The 25,585-nt window shown below is 32.0% G+C and overlaps 1 protein-coding gene across 1 annotated transcript in view; it reads right to left on the bottom strand.

Annotated features, from left to right (window-relative positions):
• The window catches only part of LOC145269030 (uncharacterized), a 202,028-nt gene that overhangs the window by 137,324 nt on the left and 39,119 nt on the right, over positions 1 to 25,585 (bottom strand). The window contains exon 2 of the mRNA XM_080124624.1: positions 402 to 545. Coding sequence (XP_079980750.1) covers positions 402 to 545 — 144 coding nt within the window. The remainder of the gene's footprint in view (positions 1 to 401; positions 546 to 25,585) is intronic.

The raw sequence follows: 25,585 nt of genomic DNA, 5'->3' as shown, positions 1-25,585 counted from the left end.
AAAAGAAGGTGATGGCAAAATTCTGGTGCACCCACTGCAGAAAGTACCTGTGCATCAAGGAGGGCTCCACCTGTTGGGCAGACTGGCACACAAAGGCTGAATACTGGCGGTAGATGAAAGGCAAAAAAATTACTAACATGTTTAAATTTTTTTTCAAAATTTTGCCCACAAGGCCAGGCACAGGGGCATATTAGGTTCAGTAGCTCAGCTCGGGTAACAATCTTGATTTTTTAAATTTTAATACTGCAAAAGACAGACATTTTTCTAAAATTTTGTTTTGTGTAACAAGAAATAAAATTCAGAAAGTCATTTTCTACGCTTTTCTTGACGAAAGCTTCAATTACTGTATACTGATAAATAGGATTTAAAATAGGACTTGGAGAAAATACTTCTCTTCAAACCTTCATTGATTCAATGTTTTTAACTTCTTTCACCCAATTCTCTTTTGCAGCAGTGGCCATGATTAACTCAAGATGTTTGGTTTTTTGCTGAATTTGATCAACCAACATTAACATATCTCGAATCAATTTCCGTGCTTCACTTATCTGAAAAAAAAATAAAAAATACAATAAAGCCTCATTTGAACAAAGAATATGAACTTCTCTCAAAACTCTTGTTATTCATGTAATGTTTAAGCATTACACAAAGTTAGACCCAGTAAAGAGCTGTAAAATTCAGATGCAGAGTCAGTGGAACAAATTTGATTACTTGTTGAGTCAAGTCATATTTTCTAAAATAAGTTCATCACTAAAGGATTTTATACAAATTGATGCTTCTGGCTTAAATTAGAGTTTGATTCGTATCCCACAGGAAAGAGTCAATCGAACAAGCTAATCAAAATTATAATCATGACTTTTGGCCTGAAATATGCAAAGGAAGAGAGAAACAGGTAATTTTAGTGTTTTACAAAAATGGCTACCTGGCATTGCTCATGTATGAGAGATGCAAGTATCATCTTCCATTATTTTGTTTCCTGTCAAAAAAATAACATTTTCTTCAGACAAGACAATTTTACTTAAAAAGAAAAACTATAATAGGTCCAATAGAAGAAAAAAAAAAAAAAAAAAAAAAAAAAGATTTTTAAATAAGTTAGGAATACTGTATAGGGATTTCTATGAAACTTCAGTGGATTAATTCTCTTAATTTTTTCTACAGAAAAGAATTTAAGTTCTTAAATTAAATTTCTCAAGCAAAAACTGATTATAGATTTTTGAGGTAGAAAGTCACTGGGAGTAACAGGTTGTGATTTATATAGGTCTCTAGAAAATTCAGTGAATCCCAACTAAAGAACAATAAGTTGTGCAGTGTAGTAGACCAATTTTCTTTAATTTTAACAATTTTAATCATCTTGAATTCAAAACCAAAACTTTATATTTAATCACAGTTCAATTAAAGTATATTTTTAAAAATTAACATTAAAATAAAAAATATAAAAATGGACAGTATATGTTAAATCATGGCCATCATTAAAAAAAAAAAAAAAATTCCATCAAAATTAAATTTAAAAGTGTAATAGGCTGTATGTCCAGCAAAGGCCTTTTGCCAGGGTTCTCGGTGGGGGTGGGGTGTTTGGAGTTACTATGTTTTAGAACCTTTTATATACTCCCTAAGATCATAATATCTATGATTTGCGAAGGGACGTCTCTAGATTTATTTTGATTGACTTTTCGTGTGTTCGCCTTTTTCGTATAAATAAAGCGAAACTGAATCCAATCAAATCAGCTTGCTGGCCTTTGCGGCCGGCACGTCTTCAATCAATGTGAAGAATACCCTTCATATTAAACAATTACTATTCATTGGAAAGCTCCCCCTTTTTCGGGGGAGCTTGGTTTCCTCAAAATCGTGGGGAAACAAATAAATGGAACAGCAGAAAGCTGAACTGGCCTTCAGCCAACACTCATTTCCGCACCTGCTAGCAAGTCAACTTTTTGGTTGACATTGCTAAATTTGAACGCTTTTCACTTTCTATGGCTTTTTCTTTTACTTTCTTTTCCGCTTTCGGGTTCGTCACGGGTTCAAGCCTCTCTGCCTACTAAGACTTTTTTCTTTTACACCTCCAATATTTCATACATATTTGAAAAAATGCTGACTAATGACCGGAAGTGACATTGGTTCTCTATCATGGCAACTTTTAATACTTACATTAAGCGCTTGCTTAACGGTGTTGTGATATTATAACCCAGATTGAAATACTAATTTTCGAGTTCAAAAATTGGTACCAATATGATTATCGCATTTCAAAATGTAAAATATCAAAGTATCACGAAACTGGAGGAAAAAAAATTATGATGGATTTAAAATATTGACTGAGAAGATGATCAAAATATACCAGTTGCTATATTTTAAAATGAAAACAATGCATTTCAATATGAAACTGAACGTCAGAGTCGTAATCCTAAATATTATATATGCTATTGTCTATTATTTTCTAATAAAAAAGATGCATATGGCTCATTTCCATGTCAAATCAACAAGGGGTTGACCCATGTCCGACACAGATTTTTTTTTTTCCAAATTTTCTCCAGGAAAGAAATTGAATGGCACCTATTAAACTTCCCAAGATCAAGGGGTTCCTGAAATATGATCTTGACCTTTACAAAAAAAGTAAAAAAAATGTGAATAATGACTTATTGACCTAAGTTCGTTCATATATCATTCTAAAGTACTTGGATAGATGTATAATTTGATTTGGGTATATTTTTAGAGGTCAAATAAAAAAGTTGCCCTTGAAACTGACCTTTTACCTGACTTATTTCAAATAAAGACCATGGTCATGAAATCAATAAAAAATTTCTGGTGATGAAACTGAATTTTCTTTCTTTTTATGCAACACAGATATTGTTGTGGAAAAACGTGATATAAATAAAGAAAGAATTCTGATTCCATTGCACGAAAATATATGTTAAATTTCATTGCTTCATCTTGTGTTTTAACAAAGATGACATTTTTACTGAAAAAGTAGTGCAAAAAGTGTGATGAAAAGCATATTGGTCTCAAAGAGAGAAAATGTCCAAACATGCAGGGTGCAAAAATAATCATAACTTTAGCATTACAAGCATTGCTGTATTTTTGTGAACATCGGCAATATTACATACCTAATGTGCTTCAACAAGTCATATTTTTTTTATTTGTTGGTCAATTTTTAAAAGAATTACATTGATGGAAAGAGAATAGAATAAGCATTCCAATGATGTTATTTTTCTTTTATGCTCCAAGTTGAAAATGAAAAAAAAAAAAAAAAAAAAAAAAAATCGGTAAAAAATGATAACAAAAAGTGAAACTTTTTTCAATTTTTTTATACGTTACGTTTGGATACACATGTGCGGGATAAATTTCATTGGATATGGCTGAAATTTTACAGACTATATAAGCATAGAAGTCTATCTCTACTGGACTTTGCTTCCTGTGGTCATAAAAATCAAAGTTACGACCGAGCAAAATTGATGAAGAATATTTTAAAATTGATAAGATAAATCTGCATATATCATCCATTTTCATATAGATAACAGTTTCAGAATTATTTCCATAGCTGACTAAAGTATTCTCTTAAAAATAGAAAGCTTTTTCTGCTTTTAGTCATTTTTTTATTCTGAGTTTGTCAATTTAAAAAAATTATCCGGGTTTTCAAATTTGATTTCCAAAGAATACTATTTTGTTGTTTTTAACGCTTTTAGTACATTGTATTAAAAAAAAAAACAACAAAATGTACTAAGTGCATGCATTTAACTTATACTTAAGGTAGAATTGTGTATTTTAGTGGTATAAAAAAAAAAAAAAAAAAAATTATATATATATATATATATATATATAGATATATATATATATATATAAAACAAATAAAAAGGTACTTGTGCACTTATGCTACCATGCTGAAATAACGTTTTTAAAAACCCATTCTTAACATGGGGAAGGAAGGGTGTTTTTTTTGTTAACTATTCTGTACTTTCAACTAACAATTAAATAAAAAAAGATATCATGAAACTTGTATTTTTAACTCAATGTCAAGACCATTTTTTCGAATCTGTAAAACAAACCCGTTTTTTTGGGCTTTTTTTTTTTTTTTTTTTTAAACAGAGGATATCTAAATAATAATAATTAGGCGGTTTGATAAAGAATTTCATTGTGATGCATTTTGTAAATTTTTACTTTAACATCTTTCTTTAAAATGACTACCTTTTAAAGTTTTCAGGTATGCTGAAAACGAATATCGCATTTAAATTTTCCGCAAATGAGTAGCTTTTTGGATATTAAGCAATGTCATTTCTTATGTTATTGCTGATGGCCATCTTGGTATGCGCGTTTGTGTATAGTTTCTCAGAGTTGCGCTTGCACGTACCAAGATGACCACTAGCAATAACATAAGAAATGACATTGCTTAATATCCGGAAAACTACTTATTTGCAGAAAATTTAAATGCAATATTCATTTTCAGCATACCCAAAAACCTAGAAAAGTAATCATTTTAAATGTTAAGGTGGAAACAAGGTAAAAAATTAGTTTTATTTCTGTTTACATAGTTGAATTTTCAGTAAAATAGAAATGACAAAAATTACCATCAACGGGTGAATATATAGTTGTTGCTTATCAAGATTCCTGGTACTGTGAAAGCTACATCAAGGATTCATATAGAGTACGATTTATGGTTGCGTCTCAGAAAATAGGGGTATATTTTGGGCCAGATAGAGAGGATCTACAAAATTGAAAATTGGACTTGTCCCAAAATGCATAAGTTCTGGTTGACTATGGGAATTTCCATCTTTTACAGAAATCCAAAATCTAGGCATTCAATAGCTACACCCAAGATTAAGCTCTCCTTTGGTGAGGAGGCAGCAAAATGCCTATTCTCAATAAAGCTATATTTAAATACCACTATAATAGTTAGTTTTGTTCATAAATAGACACCCACTGTATGCGCCAGTTTAAAAAAAAAAAAAAAAAAAAAAGAAAAAAATTGAAATTTGTACATTTGAATTTATAATTCATGGCTTATGGTAAAGAAATACATCAGATTTGACTGCATAACCAGAAAGAGCACATAATTTTACATAAGAGTGCCAAGTTTCATGAGAATAGCTTGAAAAATAAATAAATGGTGGCGAAATTACCGAATTTCTTGAAATTCGGAGGTCCGTAATTTAGCCCACTTTTTCTAAAACTAGAAACTGAGCACCTTTTACAAATATTTAAATATTGATTTTGTATTTTTCTTTTTAATATATAATTGGGTAGATTATAATCCACTGAAAAAAATTGTAAAAAGAAAAAGATGAAAAATAAATATATTGGGGGGGGGGATACTGCTCGCACACGTGAAGCAAAAAATAAAAATAAAAAAATAAGAATTTCACATTTTCGTTTTTTTCTTTTTGTTTTTATTTTTTCAAACAAAGCACTGTTTAATTCATCGTTAAAAAACTAATGTAATGGATAAAAGTGCACACATTACATATTTGTTTTTCAACTATATTTTTTAAATTTGACCAAAAATAATGCCGGATTGCTTTAAAATTATATATTCTGATAACCAATAAGCTAGGTGTGTCAGAATTTTTGACACCCCTAACACAAAACTTTAAATAAAATATAAAAAACTCGTAATTTACCTTTTAAAGTGGGTTGTTTATTTTCTTTATGGAATATACTTCCAAAATAAACTATTAAAGTCGTTTAAAAAATAGAAAATTTATTTTAAAAAAAACAGTGTTTATAATGTGTCTGCGCGTGTTCATGCAGCCATTTTGTTTATGTAATGAAATCAATTGAATTTTATGAGTTAAATTTTTTTAATTTAAAAATCTATCAATTTTTCTATTGGTTCAATTTTTACGATATTTTCAGGTTCAATGAGAAATTTTATGCTCTTTCCAATAAACCGAATATAATATTCAAGACTAGCAGGGCTCTGCTTGGGACTATATAAACAATGAGAAAATTGAAGTTGATTTTGAACATATTTGTTATTCTTAGGATTAGAGGAATTTTTGATGTCTATGTATCATTTGCTATTTCAAGCAAAAGAATATTTTACCTACCCTAGGACGGGTATTACACATGTATGAAATAATTGTATCTTTCCTAGGATAGGTAATTTACACCACGTATATGAAAGTTTACCTTTGCAAAGACGGGTAATGTACACCACATATTTAAAATAATTTTACCTACTCTCGGATGGGTAATTTAAATTTGTATATGAAACAATTTAACATACCCTCAACAGGTATTGTACAACACATAAGAAATAATTTCTCTTCCCATCAAGGCTACCATAATTTTAAGAAAATTGTAATAATTTTTAGAAGATAGATCATTAGGATTTCCAAATTAATACATAAATACATTGTTTAATGATTAGGCAACCCTTGCTCCACCATAAATTTCCACATTATTGAGCTTCTTTCCTTCCTCACTATCGGCACTATAATTGTAAGAAAAATTATGTCATTTTTGGAAAATGTCTCAGCAGAGTAATTAGACAACCCTTGCTTTATTATCAAATTCCACATTACTGGGTTTCATTTTCTTTCACCACTACCGACAAATTTTTTTGGAAAAAAGATGTCATTGAAAATTCAGAAAAAATATGAATGACCCCCAACAGAAACTTGCCCATTTCACCTTCACATAAGACATTTCTAGTGGTTTTAATGCCTTGTCTGGAGCGATTTCTATAAAAAATTTCTAGTGGGTTCATGGAGTGATTTCCATAAGATATTTCAAGTGGCTTCATGCATTGTCTGGAGTGATGTCTTCATCTATTACATTCAATCTTGGCAACGCCAGGCCTTCTGCCAGTATATATATCAATCTGTCTCATTCAGTCCCAGGAAATGCTAGTGTATATTTCTACATATCATTTAATCCAGAGCGACACCAGGGCATTTTGCTAGTATATATTTCCACCTGTCTCATTCAATTCTGGGCGGCGCCTTGCCTTCTGCTAGTATAGATTTCCACCAGCCCACTGTTAAAAATATACATGTAATAAAGTAATGTTTAAATCGCAAACTGTTTCAGCAATTTTTGGGACTGACTCCATATCCCAAACATCACTTGTAAAACATAAAAACTGACTTCATATGCCCCACCTCACTGATAATGAGCAAGCTCAATGTTGCTTAATTTTGGTGATCTACATAACGGATTTGGTATTCCTAAGTCATCACCCATCTGATAAAAACCAAGCTCAATATTGCTTAACTTTGATCTATATAAAGCATTTGATATTTCCAAGTAGTCACCAATCTGATAATGACCAAGCTGAATGTGGCTTAACTTTGATGATCTACATAATGCATTTGGTATTCCCAAGTCGTCACCCATCTGATAATGATCAAGCTCAATGTTGCTTAACTTTGTTATCTACAAAAAAGATTTGGAATTCCCAAGTTGTCACCCATCTGATAATGACTAAGTTCAATGTTCTAAACTTTGGTGATTTACATAAAGCATTTGGTAATCCCAAGTAGTCATCTGATAATGACCAAGTTCAATGTTGCTTAACTTTGGTCATCTGCATAAAGTATTTAGTATTCTCAAGTAGTCACCCATCTGATGAGGACCAAGCCTAATCTTGCTTAACTTTAGCGATCTACATAAAGCATTTTGTGTTCCCAAGTAGTCATTCATCTAATGGTGACCAAGCTTAATGTTGCTGGACTTTGGTGATCTACATAAAGCATAGAGTATTCCGAAGTAGGTACCCATTTGATAATGACCAAGTTCAATGTTGCTTAACTTTAATGATCTACATAAAGCATTTGGTATTTCCAAGTAGTTACCCATCTGCTAATAAAAAGGCTCAACGTTGCTAAACTTTGATGATCTACATAATGCATTTGATTTTCTGAAGTAGTCACCCATCTGATAATGACCAAGCTCAATGTTGCTTAACTTTGGAGATTTACATAAAGCAGTATTTCTAAGTAGTCACCTATCTGATGATGATGAGGCTCAATGTTGCTTAACTTTGGTGATCTACATAAATGATTTGGTATTCCTAAGAAGTGACCCATCTGATGGTGACCAAGGTCAATGTTGATCAATTTTGGTGATCTACATAAAGCATTTGGCATTCACCAGTAGTCAACCATCTGATAATTTATCAAACTGAATGTTGCTTAACTTTGATGATCTACATATAGGATTTGATAATCCCAAGTAGTCATTCATCTGATGATGACCAAGCTCAATGTTGCTTAACTTTGGTGAGCTACTTAAACAGTTGGTATTACCATGTATTCACCCATCTGATAATGACCAAGCTCAATGTTCTTAACTTTAGTGATTTACACAAAGTAATTGCTATTACCATGTAGTCACCCATCTGATGGTGACCAACATCAATGTTGCTTAATTTTGATTTACATAAAGCATTTGGTATTCCTAAGTAACTATTCTTTACTTTCTTTACAATCTGATGTTCACCAAGCTCAATGTTGCTCAACTCTGGTGAGCTACTTAAACATTTGTAGTCACCCATCAAGTTCAATTAAGTTCAGTTAAGGAGATAATGCCTACTAGTAGAAAACTACTTGATCTTTTGGCTAAGATCAAAGTGTAGTATCTATTCTGACATTGCGCTTCACTTTTGTTCTGAGTTAGTGGAAAATTTAACTGAGATTTTTATTCCTATCACGAATTCCTCTTTTTGGGGAGCTGGATTTCCTCCATATTAAAAACCAAATTTGTTAAAAACTCTGCACTTGTGGGGAGGAAAGTAAAAAAACAAAAAAGTATAGAATAGTTAAAACATACCCCCTCCCCATATTAAGAATGGCTTTCTAAATAATATTTCAGCATGGTCTGTAATTCGTATGTCAGTTTTTTATTTATTGCATTGTCGGGTGAAATTACAGAATAGTTCAAAACATACCCTCCTTTCGCCATATTAAAATAGTTTTCTAAATAATAACTTTATTTCAGCAGTCTGTATTCTGTATATCAGTTTCTTATTTAATAAATTGTTAGGTGAAAGTACAGAATATTTTTAAAAACCTTCCGTCCCCATATTAAAATTGGCTTTCTAAATAGCGTTAATATTTCAGCATGGTTCTTATTCTGGATGTCAGTTTTTTTATTCATAAAATTGTTAGGTGAAAGATACCTTCCTTTCTCCATATTAAGAATGGCTTTCTAAATAATAACAGAATAGTACAGAATAGTTAAAAACATATGCTCCCCATATTAATAATGGGTTATTCCAGCCCAATTCTTCCAGCTCCGACACACCCCCTCTTGGATTTTTTTTCATATTTACACCATACAAACTTGCAATCTGCAATTTCAGCCCAGTTGGATTTGAGGAACATATTTTTCACAGTTGGTTTCGGCCTGGAAATCAAAAATTGCTATCTCATGACGTAGAATTTTCGACCCCCGGCGTTTTACAAAATTTGCATTTTTGTTGCAAAAAATAAAGCTCTGGAGCTAAATCTTCACACAGGTAAGGTTTTGAGGGCAAGGAATCCAAAAATCATGGTTAGAAAGATGGCAAATGAGAGGAAGTAACCTTATTTTTACCATTTTAGGTGGTGCCACAGCACTTTTTTTTTAGAGCTTGTTTGGGGCGATATTTTGTTGAGAAAAATAACATAACCTGTTGTGCTTTGCCAGACTTCTCCTTTGGATTTTTAAAGTGACTTTGGGTTGGAAATTACAAAAATCAAATAAAACCTTTCAGCATATTTGACATTTCCAGACACTAAAGCCTCAAAATTGGCATTGTTATGAAAATTTAAGGATTTTTTGATGAATTTGGCAACAATCTAATCTGAAGTTATGATCAATATAAGAGCTGAAAAAGGACTTGGATCGGCCCATTTTCATGATATAATGTCAAATTACATCATATAAAAGGATATGGACCCCTACTTCAGTCAAAATGAACAAAAAATAGTCGAAAATAAAAGATTTTTTGACACATACGGACAGCAATTTTAATTATGTACAAGTTTTGGACATTTGAGTTTTTCAAAAAAACAACATTTGGCCATTATCTTTTGATTTGCAGATAGCAACAGCTTAAAATTTAGAGAAAAGATGTAAGGTAACATTCAGATATGAATGAAGTGGTCACATTTTTATTTTAAGCATAACATTCTGCTCATTATCATACTGAGGCAAGATCTAACCCTCTCTTTCCTTCTCTTATGTTTAGATCTAATTAAAAATGTGCAGTAGAATAGTACTAATCATGATAACAGTATTCTTTCATTTGTATGTGTTGATGAATTGTGACTAGGGGTAGTGTAGAGTCGACTCAGTTTACCAAAAAGTCAGTGGGAATAAGATATTGTTTTTTTTATTTATACCTTCAGACACACATCATACAATCTTGCCGTGCAGTTCATAATTTTTGGACAGTTGGATCATGGTTTCTAAACCATTAAATCAGCAAATCCTTTCAATCAATGCATTTAAGCTGTTCAGAATCATGTCCACCTGAGTAATCATATGATACCCGAATAATGTCCTATGCTTCTTTTTTTTAAATGTTGATTTAAATGTTCTTTTTCCTGTTCAGTTTCACTCAAAAGACACTACATTGACTTCAGTTCTGATGGTTTCATGTTGATTCAAATGGGTATACCTTTTCTTGATCAGTTTCACTCAAAATGACATTACTTTAGTTGTGAAGTAGAGAATTCATTAGTGTTGGGACGACTCCTAATTTTTATATGATTTCGATTCCAGGAAAATATTGATTAACGATTCCGATACCAAGTACGATTCCGAGGGAATTATTGTTTTGAAATATACCAGGTAGTTTTATACTTATGGTTGGGTAGTTCCCAAATATGTTCCCTAACTTTGGAAGAGATATTTTATGTCCACACCGTCACCTTTTGGTTTAAATAAATTATTATATAGTAAACTAAACGGAAAAATTAGCAAAATTTATTTTACTTAATTGGAATACAGAAAAAAACAAAAAAAACAAAGAAAATAGAATTTATCCTTCAGAGCAAAAACAAATAAAATAGAATTTATATAACAGAACAAAAACAAGAAAATTATAGAATAAATTAACACAATTCATTATTTTGGTCCTCATAATTAACAGATTTAATGAATTAAATAAAAAAAAAATATAGCGGAAGAGAAAGAATATGTATACTAATTAAATATAAAAAAAAAAAAATATTTAATTTAATAATTTATAAATGAACATACGTAATGAAAAAAACAATATACCACGTGACATGGTGCTGTAGATACAAAATAACCCTTCCAAAGTTAATGACCATATTTGAGAAATACCATTAATCGAAGGTTTTTGTGTTTTATACCAAAAGGTAGGTATAGCGAAAAGTTACAATTAAAGGAATTTCAAAAACGATTTTTTGTTTGGCTATTGATAGTTGTATTTGAAATTGAAAAAAAAAGAGTAGTTTAACACCTATTGTTTTTTCTTACTTTATCATTGCTTTTACACGTTGTTTCTAACGTGAAGAATAAGTTTAGCCAAACTAATTTTGAAATAGGGTATATCAAAGGAACACACATAAAAATGATACCACTATAAAAAACAAATGAAATACTAGATAAAATTGAGCAAAAATAATTACCAAAATTACAGAAAAAGATTAAAAAAAAAACAAAACAAAACAAAAATGGTGAAGTTTGTTGAGTGAAATGAATTATTGAAAGAAAATTAATTGAACTAATAGAAATGTTAAATAAAAAAACTGTCACATTTCAATATTTTTTTAATAATTAAATTATCAGGGTTGTCGAAATTAAAAATTAAGTGATTTTTTTTTAATTAGACTTCTTTCGAAGCTTATTACCTTGAAAAATACATTTTAAACCCTGTTTTTTTTTTTTTTTTTTTTTTTTTTTTTTAAATAAATTGAAAAAAAAAAAAAAAAAAAAAACGCAATTAAAAAAATTTAATTGATAATTGAAACTTTAAAAACATAAACATTGAAAAATTACTTATCTCACAAATTAACGTCCAATAAAGTAGATCCAGTCTTCATAAAGGATGCGGTTATTATAAATATATCTTTCCCAAACTTAAAAATTAAATTTTTTTTTTTTTTGTTGGAGAGAGTGCTTTAAAATCGCTGGGGAAAGCCGCCTAAAATTTTAAAGAAGTAAATTTTAGGAGTTTAGTGCCTTTCAAAGACGGTTATCATAATTTATTATCATTTAATTTCCTTTTTTCCTCCTCCCACACGTTTCCATTTTTAAGGCGGCGGGGGGGGGGGTCCGGTAAAAAGGCCGTAAGTAAAAAGGCCGACTTATTGAACAAGGCGTGAAAAGTCATAAAAAAATGTTTTAAAAATTTTTTTAATTATCTGATACATAAGTCTCTATTGGGTGATATTAACAAGAAAAAAGTTCCAGAAAGTTAAAATTATAGAATTTATAAGGGCAGGCGGAGAAAGCCAACGTCCGCCTAAAAAAGTTAAAAAAAAAAAAAAAAAAAAAAAAACTTTACTTTATTTTACAAAACCCAAAATGAGATTAGAATTTGGGACCCCCATCGCTTCAGTAGGACCTTTTTGGTGCCATTTTTACCTACTTATTCACTTGTGCCATTTTTACCGAGCACCACATTTTTGATACTGCGAGAAATACGAACCATGCTGAAATAATGTTATTGAAAAAGCTATTCTTTAACTGTTCTGCACTTTCACCTAACAATTTAATGAAAAAACATACCATAAACATTTAATTCAACTTGGAAATCCCATCTAAAATATAACACGGTACGTACACTGCACAAGCACCAAAGTAAAATCCCAATTCTCGTCGAATGGTTCCAATATGGGATCGGTTTGCTATAACGTAACTAAAAACTAGCACCCCTTTCAAATGTCAAAATACTTTTGCTTGTTTTTTGTGAGATAATCTGGTAAGTGTCCAATCAATAATAATCCACTGTTCTGTTTGGTTTCTTACAGTTTTTCAAAATTGCAAAAAACAAACAGAAAAAAATATAGACGCGGTGATGCTCGTTCGGGTATACTCCAAAAATGTATCTAATTGGGTAAAAAAGTAACTTAGCTTGTCCTTAATAACATTTGCTTTTTTGTTTATTTATTGTTCCACCCATTTTTTTGGCATTATTATTCTCAAAGATTATTCGAAAGAAACGTGAAGGTATTGTGCAATTATTATAAGAAACTATCTCATTTATTCAATAAATATATTTTTATATTTGAAAATTAAAAAGTTATTAGAACTAGAATATAGTTGAAACCACAAAAACAATTTCTTAGTTATTTCATTTCATAATTAGCATATTCATTACAAGCACAGACTAGTTAAAATTAAATTAATTTTCAATTCATGAAACACATTTTGGCTGTCTTTAAAATAGTTTAAAAGTATACACTTACATTTTTATCTTGGAAAATTTACACTGTCTGTGTGTCTTGTCAGTGTGAAAACTAAATTGTCAATATGAAAGAAATTAGCAGAAATAATTTCTATCTGTAGCTTGGGATGTGTTTTTGCATAAAGGTGTGAAAACTTTTGAATTCACTAATCCCTTTAATGTCCACTTTACTTGGCACTAACACTTAGATATTGTTAGATTTTTTCACACTTTGTTACCATTGGCTTGCCAATGCTGCCTAGGTGACCCTGGATATATATATATATATATATATATATATATCTCTCGTTTCTTTCTCATTTTTCCAGTTAAAAAATGAAATGTCATCAAATGATTTCAAAAGTACAAAAGTTTTCAATAAAAATTGGCAAAAGATTTTGCAATAACTAATTTTTTTAAGAGTTTATAATATTCTAAAAAAAGATTTAAAATTAAAACTTAAAAATTCCATAATATATAATAAATAAATTCTATTTCCGACTATTTTCGCACCTAAGCTTGACAATGAAAAAAAAATTTTTTTTTGGGGGGAGGGGATTGTCACCCCTCTATGGCTGTCCCCCAGGGCTGACCCCCCCCCCCAGCTACGCTAGTGGGTATGAGCCCCTGAACCCTCAGACTATTTTCGGCCATTTTACAGTTTTATTAAGGTAAGCTCGAGTGCACACTAAGGCTATTCGTGTGCCATATGTGCACCCACACTCGTATTAAAGTGACATAAGCGTAGTAATCTTTCACGGACAATTTAAAATTAGATGGAAATTAATTTTTAAAAATTGCGGAAAATTTTGGAAAGGCAATTGTTTTTTTTTTTTTTTTTTGTAAATGTTGATAATATACTACCACAGGACTTGCCTTTAAAATCTTAATTTTCATATAATTTCGGGTGTGTTATAAACAAATATTGCATTCCAAATTGGAGCCGGCAAATAGTTTTTAAAATATGGAAGGAAGCATCTAACACGTGTTTTTATTTGTTTATAAAGTTCATGGTGTTTTTTTTTTGGGGGGGGGGGGCACAAAAAACATAGGCCCCATGTCTTTTTTAGAATAATTTTTTTATTTTTTCGGGATAAAAAGAAAATTCGAAATAGGTATTTTATAAAGAGTTACTCGAGAATGGGGTGGCGTTTTCAGCACACCTAAATCTACTTTAAAACATTTTTCTATACGAATGTGAGACGAGCCCTAAAGTAAAATAATACCAAAAATGTTATCTAATCTAAATTAAAACCAATATTTTATTTTATTTGAGGGGGGGGGGGTCTGCAAAAAAGTTCTAAAAAATATATCTAATTGCTTCATGAGCTGAATATTTTAATAGAATGTAAATTTAAAAAAAAAAAAAATATTTGAAAATTGACTTACCCAGTAGTAGCTTAAATTAAATTTAAAGCTGTATTTAAGAGATAGCAAAATAATTGTTTTTGTTTTTTCATTTTCTTAACCGCAAAGCACCACTTAGCATGTGTAGTTCTAATGTTATTCCAATGATATTCTTTTTGAAACTTCAAAATAAGCCGACTACTGTCAAAATTTTGCGAAATAATACGTGATCAATTTCATTTTAGAGATTTCTTTCAAAGAAAAAAAAGTATATTGTTCTATTAAACCTTTTACTGTTTAAATAATTTGACTTTGCTCGTATTATTTTAAGAAAATAGAAGTTGAAAAAGTATTTTCATTCACTATTAGAAGATTTGTCAGTAAAAAAAACAGTCGCCAAAAAAATAAGCGTTTTTTTTTTTTTTTTTTAAATTTTTACTCGCAATGTAGAGCCCTGCATATTTCTTTTCAAGTTAACTCTTTTGTAGTTTTGATTACAATAGATCTGAATGAATGAACCTTGTAAGGGAGGGGGCACTAAGCATTGCCCTGTTAATAATGAATTTCTTTGGAAACCAAAGAAATTTTTATAACATGCTACATTTCTCTCTTGCGGTTAGAAATATCAGGAAATTTTTTTCTTTTTTTCAACATCAGACTAAAAGAATCGTAATGAAGGAATCGGAAAATTAAGGTATTTTTTAACGATGCGATTCCGATACCTCCCAAAATACACGATTCTTACGATTAACGATTCCGATTAATCGTCCCACCACTAGAATTCATGCTATGATTTCTTGCTGTTATGTTCTGTTTTTTATTGATCAATTTTGTTGTTTCTGGTGATACATTTTCAACACAGTTTGTTCAGAGTTATTACCTGAGCATGATGTTAAATACTGTCAAAGACAAATAGGGAAGTCCACATTTGTGGCTCTCAAAAACATGATATATATTTGTAAAGGGTAATCTTCAGCATAGGAACAATTTCAAATGAAACCCTTTTTGATAAATGGGCGTGTCTTTGGCTAGTTATGACGGTCTCAGTTATATTTCATCGCTGCTATGATTAATTTTCTTCTCTTTCAGGCTATTTACTCGTTGCATTGATATTCTTTGGTGTGAACTTCTAAGTTTGTCAATAATCCAAGATTATTGTTTCCTGTCACTTTTTTATGGTTTCTTACTAAATTATTGTTTAGCCCACTAACCTCAAGGCATAATAATGGTTAAATAGAATTTCTTATACCCCAGAATTGCAGTTCTGTAGCACCTTGAAATACATACAGTTGAATTTCACACTTTAGAAATTCCCATAAATCTTTTTTCATTATCAAATTTGAATGGTCAGAAACTAAGATAAATATTACTTTTTGCAAATTTCATTTCTTTGATTACAGTGCCTTTGTTTCAGATCAAGAATGTGCTACTGTTACATCATTTGTGTATTATACTGTCTGTAAATCTCTTAATGTTGCAGTTGAGTATTGCATATTCTGCTCATCGTGAATTATTATAATTTTTATTATCATATTGTAATAATTATTTTACATCTTTCTTCCAGAGCAATAAATTAAGAATGTCTTCTGAATCAAGAAACGAGAGGGAGGAGATACATCATCCATGACAAGTGCTCCTCAATGTTCTTTTTGATTACAAATGAAGAGTGCATGTCACCGCAATCTGAAGCCATCTTCAACACCAATAACTGCATTAGAGCATGATGTATGAACTGTGCTCAAATTAAGAGCTGGTGTCACACTCACTGATGAAACTGTTGCTAACATTTGCAGGTATCATGAACTTCATTTGGGGCATTACTTTGAGAAAAAATATACAAAGTGCTGCAACATCTTTTTGAAGCACAAAAAGAAGGTAGAGGGTGATCGTGCTATCAAGTTAGACATGGCTGAGATGCTAAAGCAGAAGGGCTACCATGTTGTTCCTGGCTGGCAGCTTTGCCGTCACTGTGAAGCAGCTGCCAAGAAGTTAAAAGATCCAAGTGAAACAGAAGAAAGACCTTGAAAATGAGTCACAAATTGAGCAAAAGAGAGAGAAACTGAATGACAGTCTAATGATGTTTAATATATCCCCTATAAAAACTGGTAGAATGCAGAAGCACACAAAAATCAATATTGTCAGAGAGAAATTAGAAAGAAGCTATGAAATGCAAGTAAAGGCAGCTGCCAAAGTCCTTAACATCTCTAGCCCTGAATTAGGAAGCCCTATTAGCAACCAAATGAGTCAAACAGATTTAGTGGCAAAAGGCAAAAGATCATGATTGTTTGTTGGATGCAATGAAGGCCAAACTAGAGAATAAAGAAATGAAAACCAGTGAGAGGATCCAGTTGATGACTTTAGCTCCGGAAAGTTGGTCTCGAAAAGAGGTGTCTGAATATTTCAATGTTTCTGAATATATAGTATGTGAAGCACGGCAACTGAAAAAGGATCGAGGTATTCTTTCATTGCCACAGAAGGAGAGAGGTCTCTCAAAAGAAATTCTGTCTTGGCTTTCTATGAGGACGATGAATTTTCACGGTTAATGCCTGGAGGGAAAGATTTTGTGAGCACTGGTAACAAAGTTCATGTCCAGAAACGGCTCCTATTATGCAATCTTAAGGAGCTTTAAGAAAGCTATCCTGAACACAAAATAATTCTTTCAAAGTTCTGTGAGCTCCGTCCAAAATGGTGTGTCACCATCTTGATATCAGGTTCTCATTCAGTTTGTGTTTGCACCCACCATCAAAACAGCAAATTGCTTGTTGACTGCTTTGTTTCAACTGTCAAGACTCAGCTCAGAAGGAAAGCTGAAGAATCCAGAGATGAGAGTGTTGCTAATGTACCAACTGAAAGTCCCAATTTTAATATCACTTACAAAGATTTGATGGCTTTGGTAGTTTGCGACACCAATAGTCTTGAATGTATGGTCCACCGTTGTCCTAAATGCCCAGGTTTCCCTGCTCTAGAGAAGTATATCAGAGATAAATTTACTGAATTGGAAATTGACAGTGAGATGTCATAGTCAGTGGGAGAGTGTGGATAGGACAATGCTACGGACACAGATAGCTGATGTAGATGACTTCATAGAGATATTGGTATACAATGTTAATAATCTAACGAACCATTCCTTCACAGCAAAGAGCCAAGCTTAGTATCTAAAAAAGAGAAGAGAAGAAATAACTGAGACCGAATGCATCCTTCTCCTGGACTTTGTGGAAAATTATCACTACATGGTGCAAGATGAGATCCAGGGATATCACTGGAACAAAGACCAGTGTACCATGCATCCAGTGGTAATTTATTACAAAGATAACAATGGCAAACTTCAACAGATCTCATTATGCATCATTTCAGATGACCTTGAGCATGACAAGTTTTGTGCATGAACTGCAAAGAATGGTGATGTTGTACATCAAAGAGAAATTTCCCTGAATCAAGAGTGTAGAGTACTTCAGCGCTGGCTGCGCTGGCCAATATAAAAACTTCAAAGCATTTAACCTTTGTCATCACTCATCAGATTTTGGAATTGATGCAACTAGCCATGGCAAATCACCCTGTGATGGAATTGGTGGGGCTGTCAAACGCAAAGTTCTCCGTGCCAGCTTGCAAAGGCCAATAAAAGACCAAATACTCACCTTTCATGCAGTTGCAGACTTTTGCAGATCATCGATCACTGGTATCATGTTTCTAAAGATCGACAAAGACATGGTTTCAGTTTGAGAGAAACTTCAAATGAGATATAAACTGGGAGATACTGTGCCTGGTACAAGGAGTTGTCACTATTTCAAACCAACTTCTCAGTTTACTATTCAAGGCAAGCAATTGAGCGCTAACACAACGATCTTTATCGACCATTCTTTCCTGGACATGCCTGCGCCGCTAGATGAAACTCTGGAGTTGCTCAAATGCAATGACTACATTACTTGCATTTTTGATGGATATTGGTGGTTAGCATTGATTGAGAGTGTCAACAGGGAAGAGAAAGATCTTACTTGCAAGTTTCTGCATCCATTTGGACCATCACATCAATTCCACTGGCCAACTAATAGGGATCGAGGCTATATTCCACTGAGCAAGGTCGTTATGAGAGTGCAGACCCCAAGTATTTCAGTGAATGGTAGAACATATTTCATCACCGAGGAGGACAAAAATAAGACTCAGAACTATTTTGACAGATTAAGTCGATAGTTGGAGTTATAACAAATGTCTGTTTTATATTTGTTTGACAGTTTTTCTTACGATAAACTAGATTATGCATCAGTCTTTTATTTTCGACTATTTTTTGTTCATTTTGACTGCGAAGTAGGAGTCCATATCCTTTTATATGATGTAATTTGATATTATATTATGAAAATGGGCTCTAATGGGTCGATCCAAGTCCTTTTTCAGCTCTAGATATTGATCATAACTTAAGATTAGATTGTTGCCAAATTCACCAAAAAATCCTTAAATTTTTATAAAAATGCCAATTTTGAGGCTTTAGTGTCTGGAAATGTCAAATATGCTGAAAGGTTTTATTTGATTTTTGTAATTTCCAACCCAAAGTCACTTTAAAAATCCAAAGGAGAAGTCTGGCAAAGCACAACAGGTTATGTTATTTTTCTCAACAAAATATCGTCCCAAACAAGCTCTAAAAAAAAAAAGTGCTGCGGCACCACCTAAAATGGTAAAAATAAGGTTACTTCCTCTCATTTGCCATCTTTCTAACCATGATTTTTGGATTCCTTGCCCTCAAAACCTTACCTGTGTGAAGATTTAGCTCCAGAGCTTTATTTTTTGCAACAAAAATGCAAATTTTGTAAAACGCCGGGGGGTCGAAAATTCTACGTCATGAGATAGCAATTTTTGATTTCCAGGCCGAAACCAACTGTGAAAAATATGTTCCTCAAATCCAACTGGGCTGAAATTGCAGATTTCTCTTAGTTTTAACCCAAAGTTTGTATGGTGTAAATATGAAAAAAATCCAAGAGGGGGTGTGTCGGAGCTGAATGAATTGGGCTGGAATAACCCTAATGGCTTTCTGAATAATAACACTATTATTTCAGCACGGTCCGTATTCCCGAATGTCAGTTTCCCTACCCCCTCTTTTAAAAATATATATGAAATAAAGTAAGTATGAAATCCTAAATTGCTTCAACCATTTCCAGGACTGATTTGATATCACCCCATCACTTAAAAATAGATATGAAATAAAAAAAATTTGAGATTGTAAACTGCTTCAGCGATTTTCAGGACTGACTCTATATCACCCCTCCTCTCTTAAAAGATAAATATGGAATAAAGGAATATTGAGATCCTAAACAGTCTCACCCATTTATGGGGCTAACTTTATATCATCCCTGTCTCTTATAAATATATGTAAAATAAAGTAATTTTCAGATCATAAACTGCTTCAGCCCATTCCGGGGGGGGGGCACTCCATATTCCCACTCCCCCCTTCCTTTAAAATATATATAAAACAAAGTATTTTTGAGATCGTAAACTGCTTCAGCCATTTACGGGATTAACTCCATATCCTCCCCCCCATTCTTAAAATATATTCTGTGTCAATTATTTTGTATCTTTGGTTTGTTAAGGAGGAGATAATGTCTGTTAGGAAACTATATTATGCTTACTTGGCTTTTTTGTTAAGATCAAAGTGCAGTATCTGTTCTGGTGCAAATTTATGTATTATTTCATTCTTTTTTATTAATACTAAAAAAAAAAAAAAGTTGGTGTTATCAGCTAGAATTTAAATCAAAACATCTAGCGTTTCAGCTTAATGTTGTGTTCTCTAATTAGTGTGTGCATGCGCATGACTGCAAAAAATGTCTGCTCGGTGTTAATGTACATTTTACATGTAAATTTGCTGATGTCTGTATGGGTTATTCATACATGTAAACAAAAATATTATTCGATATAAACCATCCTTGGTTAATGAATATTATTTCCTGAAAATTTCAGTTATGTGATCAGTAGTTTAAGAGTTTACCTGTTTAGATATCTACACACATGCACTGTTTTATTTATATAGACAAGGTTTTTTTTTTTTAAATTCACCTCCCCCCCATTTTGAAATGTCTATTAAAATGAAAATTAATTTTCTCACCTCAAATTTATGTATCACAAATTGAAGAGAAAAGATCAATAAATAAAATAAGCTAATTTAAAACAAAGCAAAAGTTATTTGCAAATTTACCTGTAAAGTCCAAAGTTTAAAATATTTTTTTAAAAGAACCATGTTGAATTTTTTTTTAAGTGAAACCTTATAATCTTGTTATATTACACAGAAAGTTTCGTTTAATTACGACAATTATTTCTGTTTCATTCAATGTTTTTTTTGTTTTTGTTTTTTTAGATATTAAAAAAAATTCATTCCATAAAGAAATAAAATATATTAAATCACAAACTCATGTATTTCTTTAAGAAAGAAAAAAATAAAAAAAAATAAATAATTCGCTCGACTTTTTTTTTTTTTTTTTTTTTTTTAATCGGTAAAAACTAATAAGTGAAAGGGGACTATTTTTTATCTACGGTGGCCCATATTTACTAACTTTTGTTTACAGCCAGCAATAGAAAGAGACACTAATTCTGTTGCTTACACCATAGTTCATAACTCTAAGAAAGGGAGAGGGTTATCTCCCCTTTTTTCCATTTATGAGGAGCTGAAGTCCCTGTATTTTTTAATACTCGCTTAAAGTATTTTATTTAAAAAGGGCATGGAATATAAAATATAAATATGAATAAAGTCTTAACAATGAAGAATGGAAGTACCCATTGAATAGTATTTTTCATAGGTAAGTGATTTTTGGAATTTATATATACTTATATTTTATCGAAGCAAGTTAAAATTTGTTGATTTTCTTTAAATCTTTTTTAAAGAAAAACAATTTTAAAAAAACATTGCATAATTTGCTATTAAACCTATTATTTTTTTTTAAATTTTGATGTTTGCTCCTTTAATTGAAAAAAAAAAAAAAATTAGGGTTTGATTACATTTTTCAAGTTTTTATAAGCTTCGAAAGATAGGTCGAATTATTCAATTTTTTATCACGCATTTTAATGGCATTTTCTGACACTACTACTGATAAGCTCTAGTTAAGCTAGTTATGTTCTAATAATATGAGCTCCAACTAAACATGTAAGAACATTTTTTTTATATTCATATTTTCAATTAGTTCTGGAATAAAAAAAAACAAAACAGAAAAGTTTGTTTACAGTAAAGTAATTAATATCAGCGATAGTAGCTGCTGCTACTTCTACAGATCATTTTTATATACTTTTTTAAAAATAGAACGATTTTTTTACAGGTATCATGATTTTAAATTGCTCGGTACCACAAGAGAAAGCTGGTTACATTTTTATTTTTAACGGACAAATGTAGTAAAAAGATTGATTTATTTAACAGTGGGTGTCCAAAGAATTTTTTTTTTTTTTTTCAAAATTTTCCAAACTCCTGTTGAAGTCTTTTTTTAACACAACAAAAAAAAAATGAGCGGTCAAAAGAATTTCGGACAACCAAATCTATTAAAAGTGATATCTCCTAGTTAATTTCAAAATTTTATGACGAAATTCTTAAGAGAAACTCCCTTGAAATCCGTAATTATCCAAAGCATTTTATCGTCCGTGTGTATTGCTACAATAACTAAAACAGGAGTAGTAGTTGAGGGGCAAAAATCAGAAACTCACAGTATTAATGCCGGTGTCCCTCAGGGGCCCAACTCTTTTCCTGATCTACATTAATGATCTTCCAAATCACATCCTTACATCATTTGTAGACATTTATGCTGACGACACTACCATTTATGGTACCACATCTAAGACAGTAAACGACCAAGTTCTCTCCAATTCTCTCTCCTCTGATCTTGAGCACGTAGTACAATGGGGAAAGGAGTGGCTAGTTACTTTTAATGCATCTAAAACCAAGCTTCTCTCTTTACATCATCATTCTAATCCACATTTGGCATCAATTGAAATGAATGGCTCTCGTCTTCAGGAGGCCTCAAGTTTTGACAAGCTTCTGGGCTTGACCATTACTCCTGATCTTAAATAGAACACGTATATCAAATCTGTTGCCAAGGCCGCTGGAAAAATGGTGGGATCTTTCTATCGATCCGGTAAATATCTCACTGCTGATGCTATTCTCTATCTATATAAGAGCCAGGTACGTCCAAGGATGGAATACTGTTGCCACATCTGGGAAGGAGCTGCTAGAAAGGACTTGTCCTGCCTTGAAAGAGTTCAAAATAGACTTCGTAGCCTCGTAGGAGATGTCCTTTTCTCCTCCTTGCAACCTCTATCTCACAGAAGAGATGTTGCGAGTTTGTCTCTGATGTATCGTTATTTTCATGGAAAGTGTACGACTGAGCTTCAATCTATGGTCCCCCCTCGCAAAACTTTCACAAGAAACACTCGTCTAGCTGTAAACACTATCAATAATTCCCCCCACTCTTTATCTGTGCCTAAACCTAATCGTAGATTCCATGAACAAAGCTTCTTTCTTAGAACTGCACGCCTGTGGAATTGTCTTCCGTTTTCCTGCTTTCCGGCTGACTACAATATGGTTGTGTTCAAGTCTAACGTAAATAAGTTCTTGATGAGCCGTTCCATATAAGTTATCAAATTTACCAAATTTTCATTACTAATGATTACTATATTGTCCAATTTCTACTGTACACTCTTTAACCCTTATCCTTGAGTGGCCTCTGGGCCTTGATAATGTGGTGATGCCTATGTAAAAAAAAAAAAAAAAAAAAAAAAAAGGGAAGAACTTATAAACTTTTCAAAAAATGAGATGAAAAATGCATCAAGTATTTTAGATTTTGAAAGATCTAAAGACATTAATGCTCATTATTCTGAAAGAAAGTTTCAGTAAAACAGATTTTTCATATCCCAACGAACACAGATTGATTTTTTGTGAATATAGCGTATGATGTCAAAAGTCAAAAAACCTGTTTACGATCAACATTAAATGTCATTTACTATTGTGATACTATAAAGTGGCCCTGGGAGGGGGGGGGGATAAAGAAATCGGAAATATCCTACATTTAAGAATAGATAGGAAATAGCTTAGAATAAACAAAGAAATCAGAAATATCCTACAATCAACAATAACAATAGAAACCTACTGATAAAACAGGGAAGGGCAGCTTCCGGTAGCCAGGGTGGGGTGGGCGACCTGATATACCAGGACAGAGGAGACAGACAGTTGACATCTAGATGCCAGTCGCGGCAGATGGAAGTTGGACAGTGACAGTTGAGATCTAGATGCGCTAGACAGCAGTTGGAAGTTTTAAAGTGACAGTTGACTGTGAAATAGAGACGTGGACAATTTTGGAGTTGACTGTAACATCGATAGAACGGGGGAGGGGGGGGAGACACACACAAGTCCAACAGTCAATTTATATGTGAACATTGGCGTTTGTGTTTTTCCTTTGTTCATATTTTGTGAACCGCGTGTGCTCTCATCGACAGTCGCCAATGGACGATTCAGCCATAAGAGGAATAGTCGAACGAAAAATCCACGATACACAACGTTGGGAGCCAGCGTTTTGTCAAGGAAAAACATGTGGAGTTACACTATCTATACATCTCGACACACTTCTGTATCAATGTATGTGTTGTATAAGTATGAAAGGAATCCTAAAACAGTTTGATATCCAAAAAGAATATTTTGATTTCATAACAAGAATTTTTTTTTGGACATTCATTTTAAGTTTTCTTCAAAGACAAAAAGCAGCCATAAACAGAAACTGCTTTTTTTTTTTTTATCTAGAATATAAAACATAAAAAATTTGTCCATCATTGAGGTATACAACTTGACCATATTGTGAAATAGTAAAATGTTTTTTATATGAAGGAGCAGGTACTACATTTCGCTATTTTGAATTTTGCCCACTTCTATAAAATGTTGTAAAAGTTCTAGTAGAAGCCCCATCATGAAATTTGGAATATATATTGTCCTAAGATAGGCAAATCTTTTGCTAAAATAAAAAAAAATTAAAATTAAAATACCAGTTTTTGAGATAAGTCAGGTAAAAGTCAGTGTCAAGGTTAACCTTTTTATTTGACCTAAAAATCAAATTGTACATCTATTCAAGTACTTTAGAATGATATATGAACGAACTTTATAGATCAATAAACAACCAAGGTATCGACTTTCAAAGTTGGTCACTATTCACATTTTTTTACCTTTTTTGTAAAATAGTCCAGGTCATATCTCAGGATTGAGAAGTTTGATAGGTACCACTCAATTTCTTTCATGGAGATCTGCAAGTGTAGCAAATTTGAAAAAAATCCGTGTCAGACATGGTACCTGCCCCACCCCCATTTGTTTTGACATGGAAGGAGCCATATATTTATGATGTACTACATTGACATAAGATGTTATATTCCAAAAATCACATGGATGAACTACGGATTCCAAAATCAGGTAAATGGATCAGTGCACACTAGGGGCTTATTTGTAACATTCCGAAAATCACGTAAATATATGAAGTAATCCTAAGTTCATATTTTCTTCCGTAATGTCATGAGCAGTAATTGCAAAAACTCTTTTTAAGGATGGTGGGGATTAAAGTCACTGGAATACAGAAACTGATACTACTCAGAAATTCATGTTGAAGTAATGGTTGCCTAATCTCTATCCATGTAAATGTTTTTATGTATTAATTTCAAAAACCTGCTGAAAGAATTTATTATTTAAACATTACTTTATTTCAAGTATATTTTTAACAGTCGGGTGAGGGATATGAAGTCAGTCCCGGAAATGACTGAAACAGTTTACGATTTAAACAATACTTTATTTAAACTATATTTTCAACAGTGGGGTGGGGATATGTAGTCAGTCCCAGAAATGTCTGAAAAAAGTTTACGAGTTAAACATTATTTTATTTCCTGTATATTTTTAACAGTGAGGTGGAGAATATG

This window comes from Euprymna scolopes, chromosome 4 (assembly GCF_053919585.1).
Source record: "Euprymna scolopes isolate OS-2025 chromosome 4, ASM5391958v1, whole genome shotgun sequence".
NCBI classification, from domain to species: Eukaryota; Metazoa; Mollusca; class Cephalopoda; order Sepiida; family Sepiolidae; genus Euprymna; species Euprymna scolopes.
Note: the sequence above shows the minus strand (reverse complement) of the source record. Positions and strands in the feature narration are given on the sequence as shown.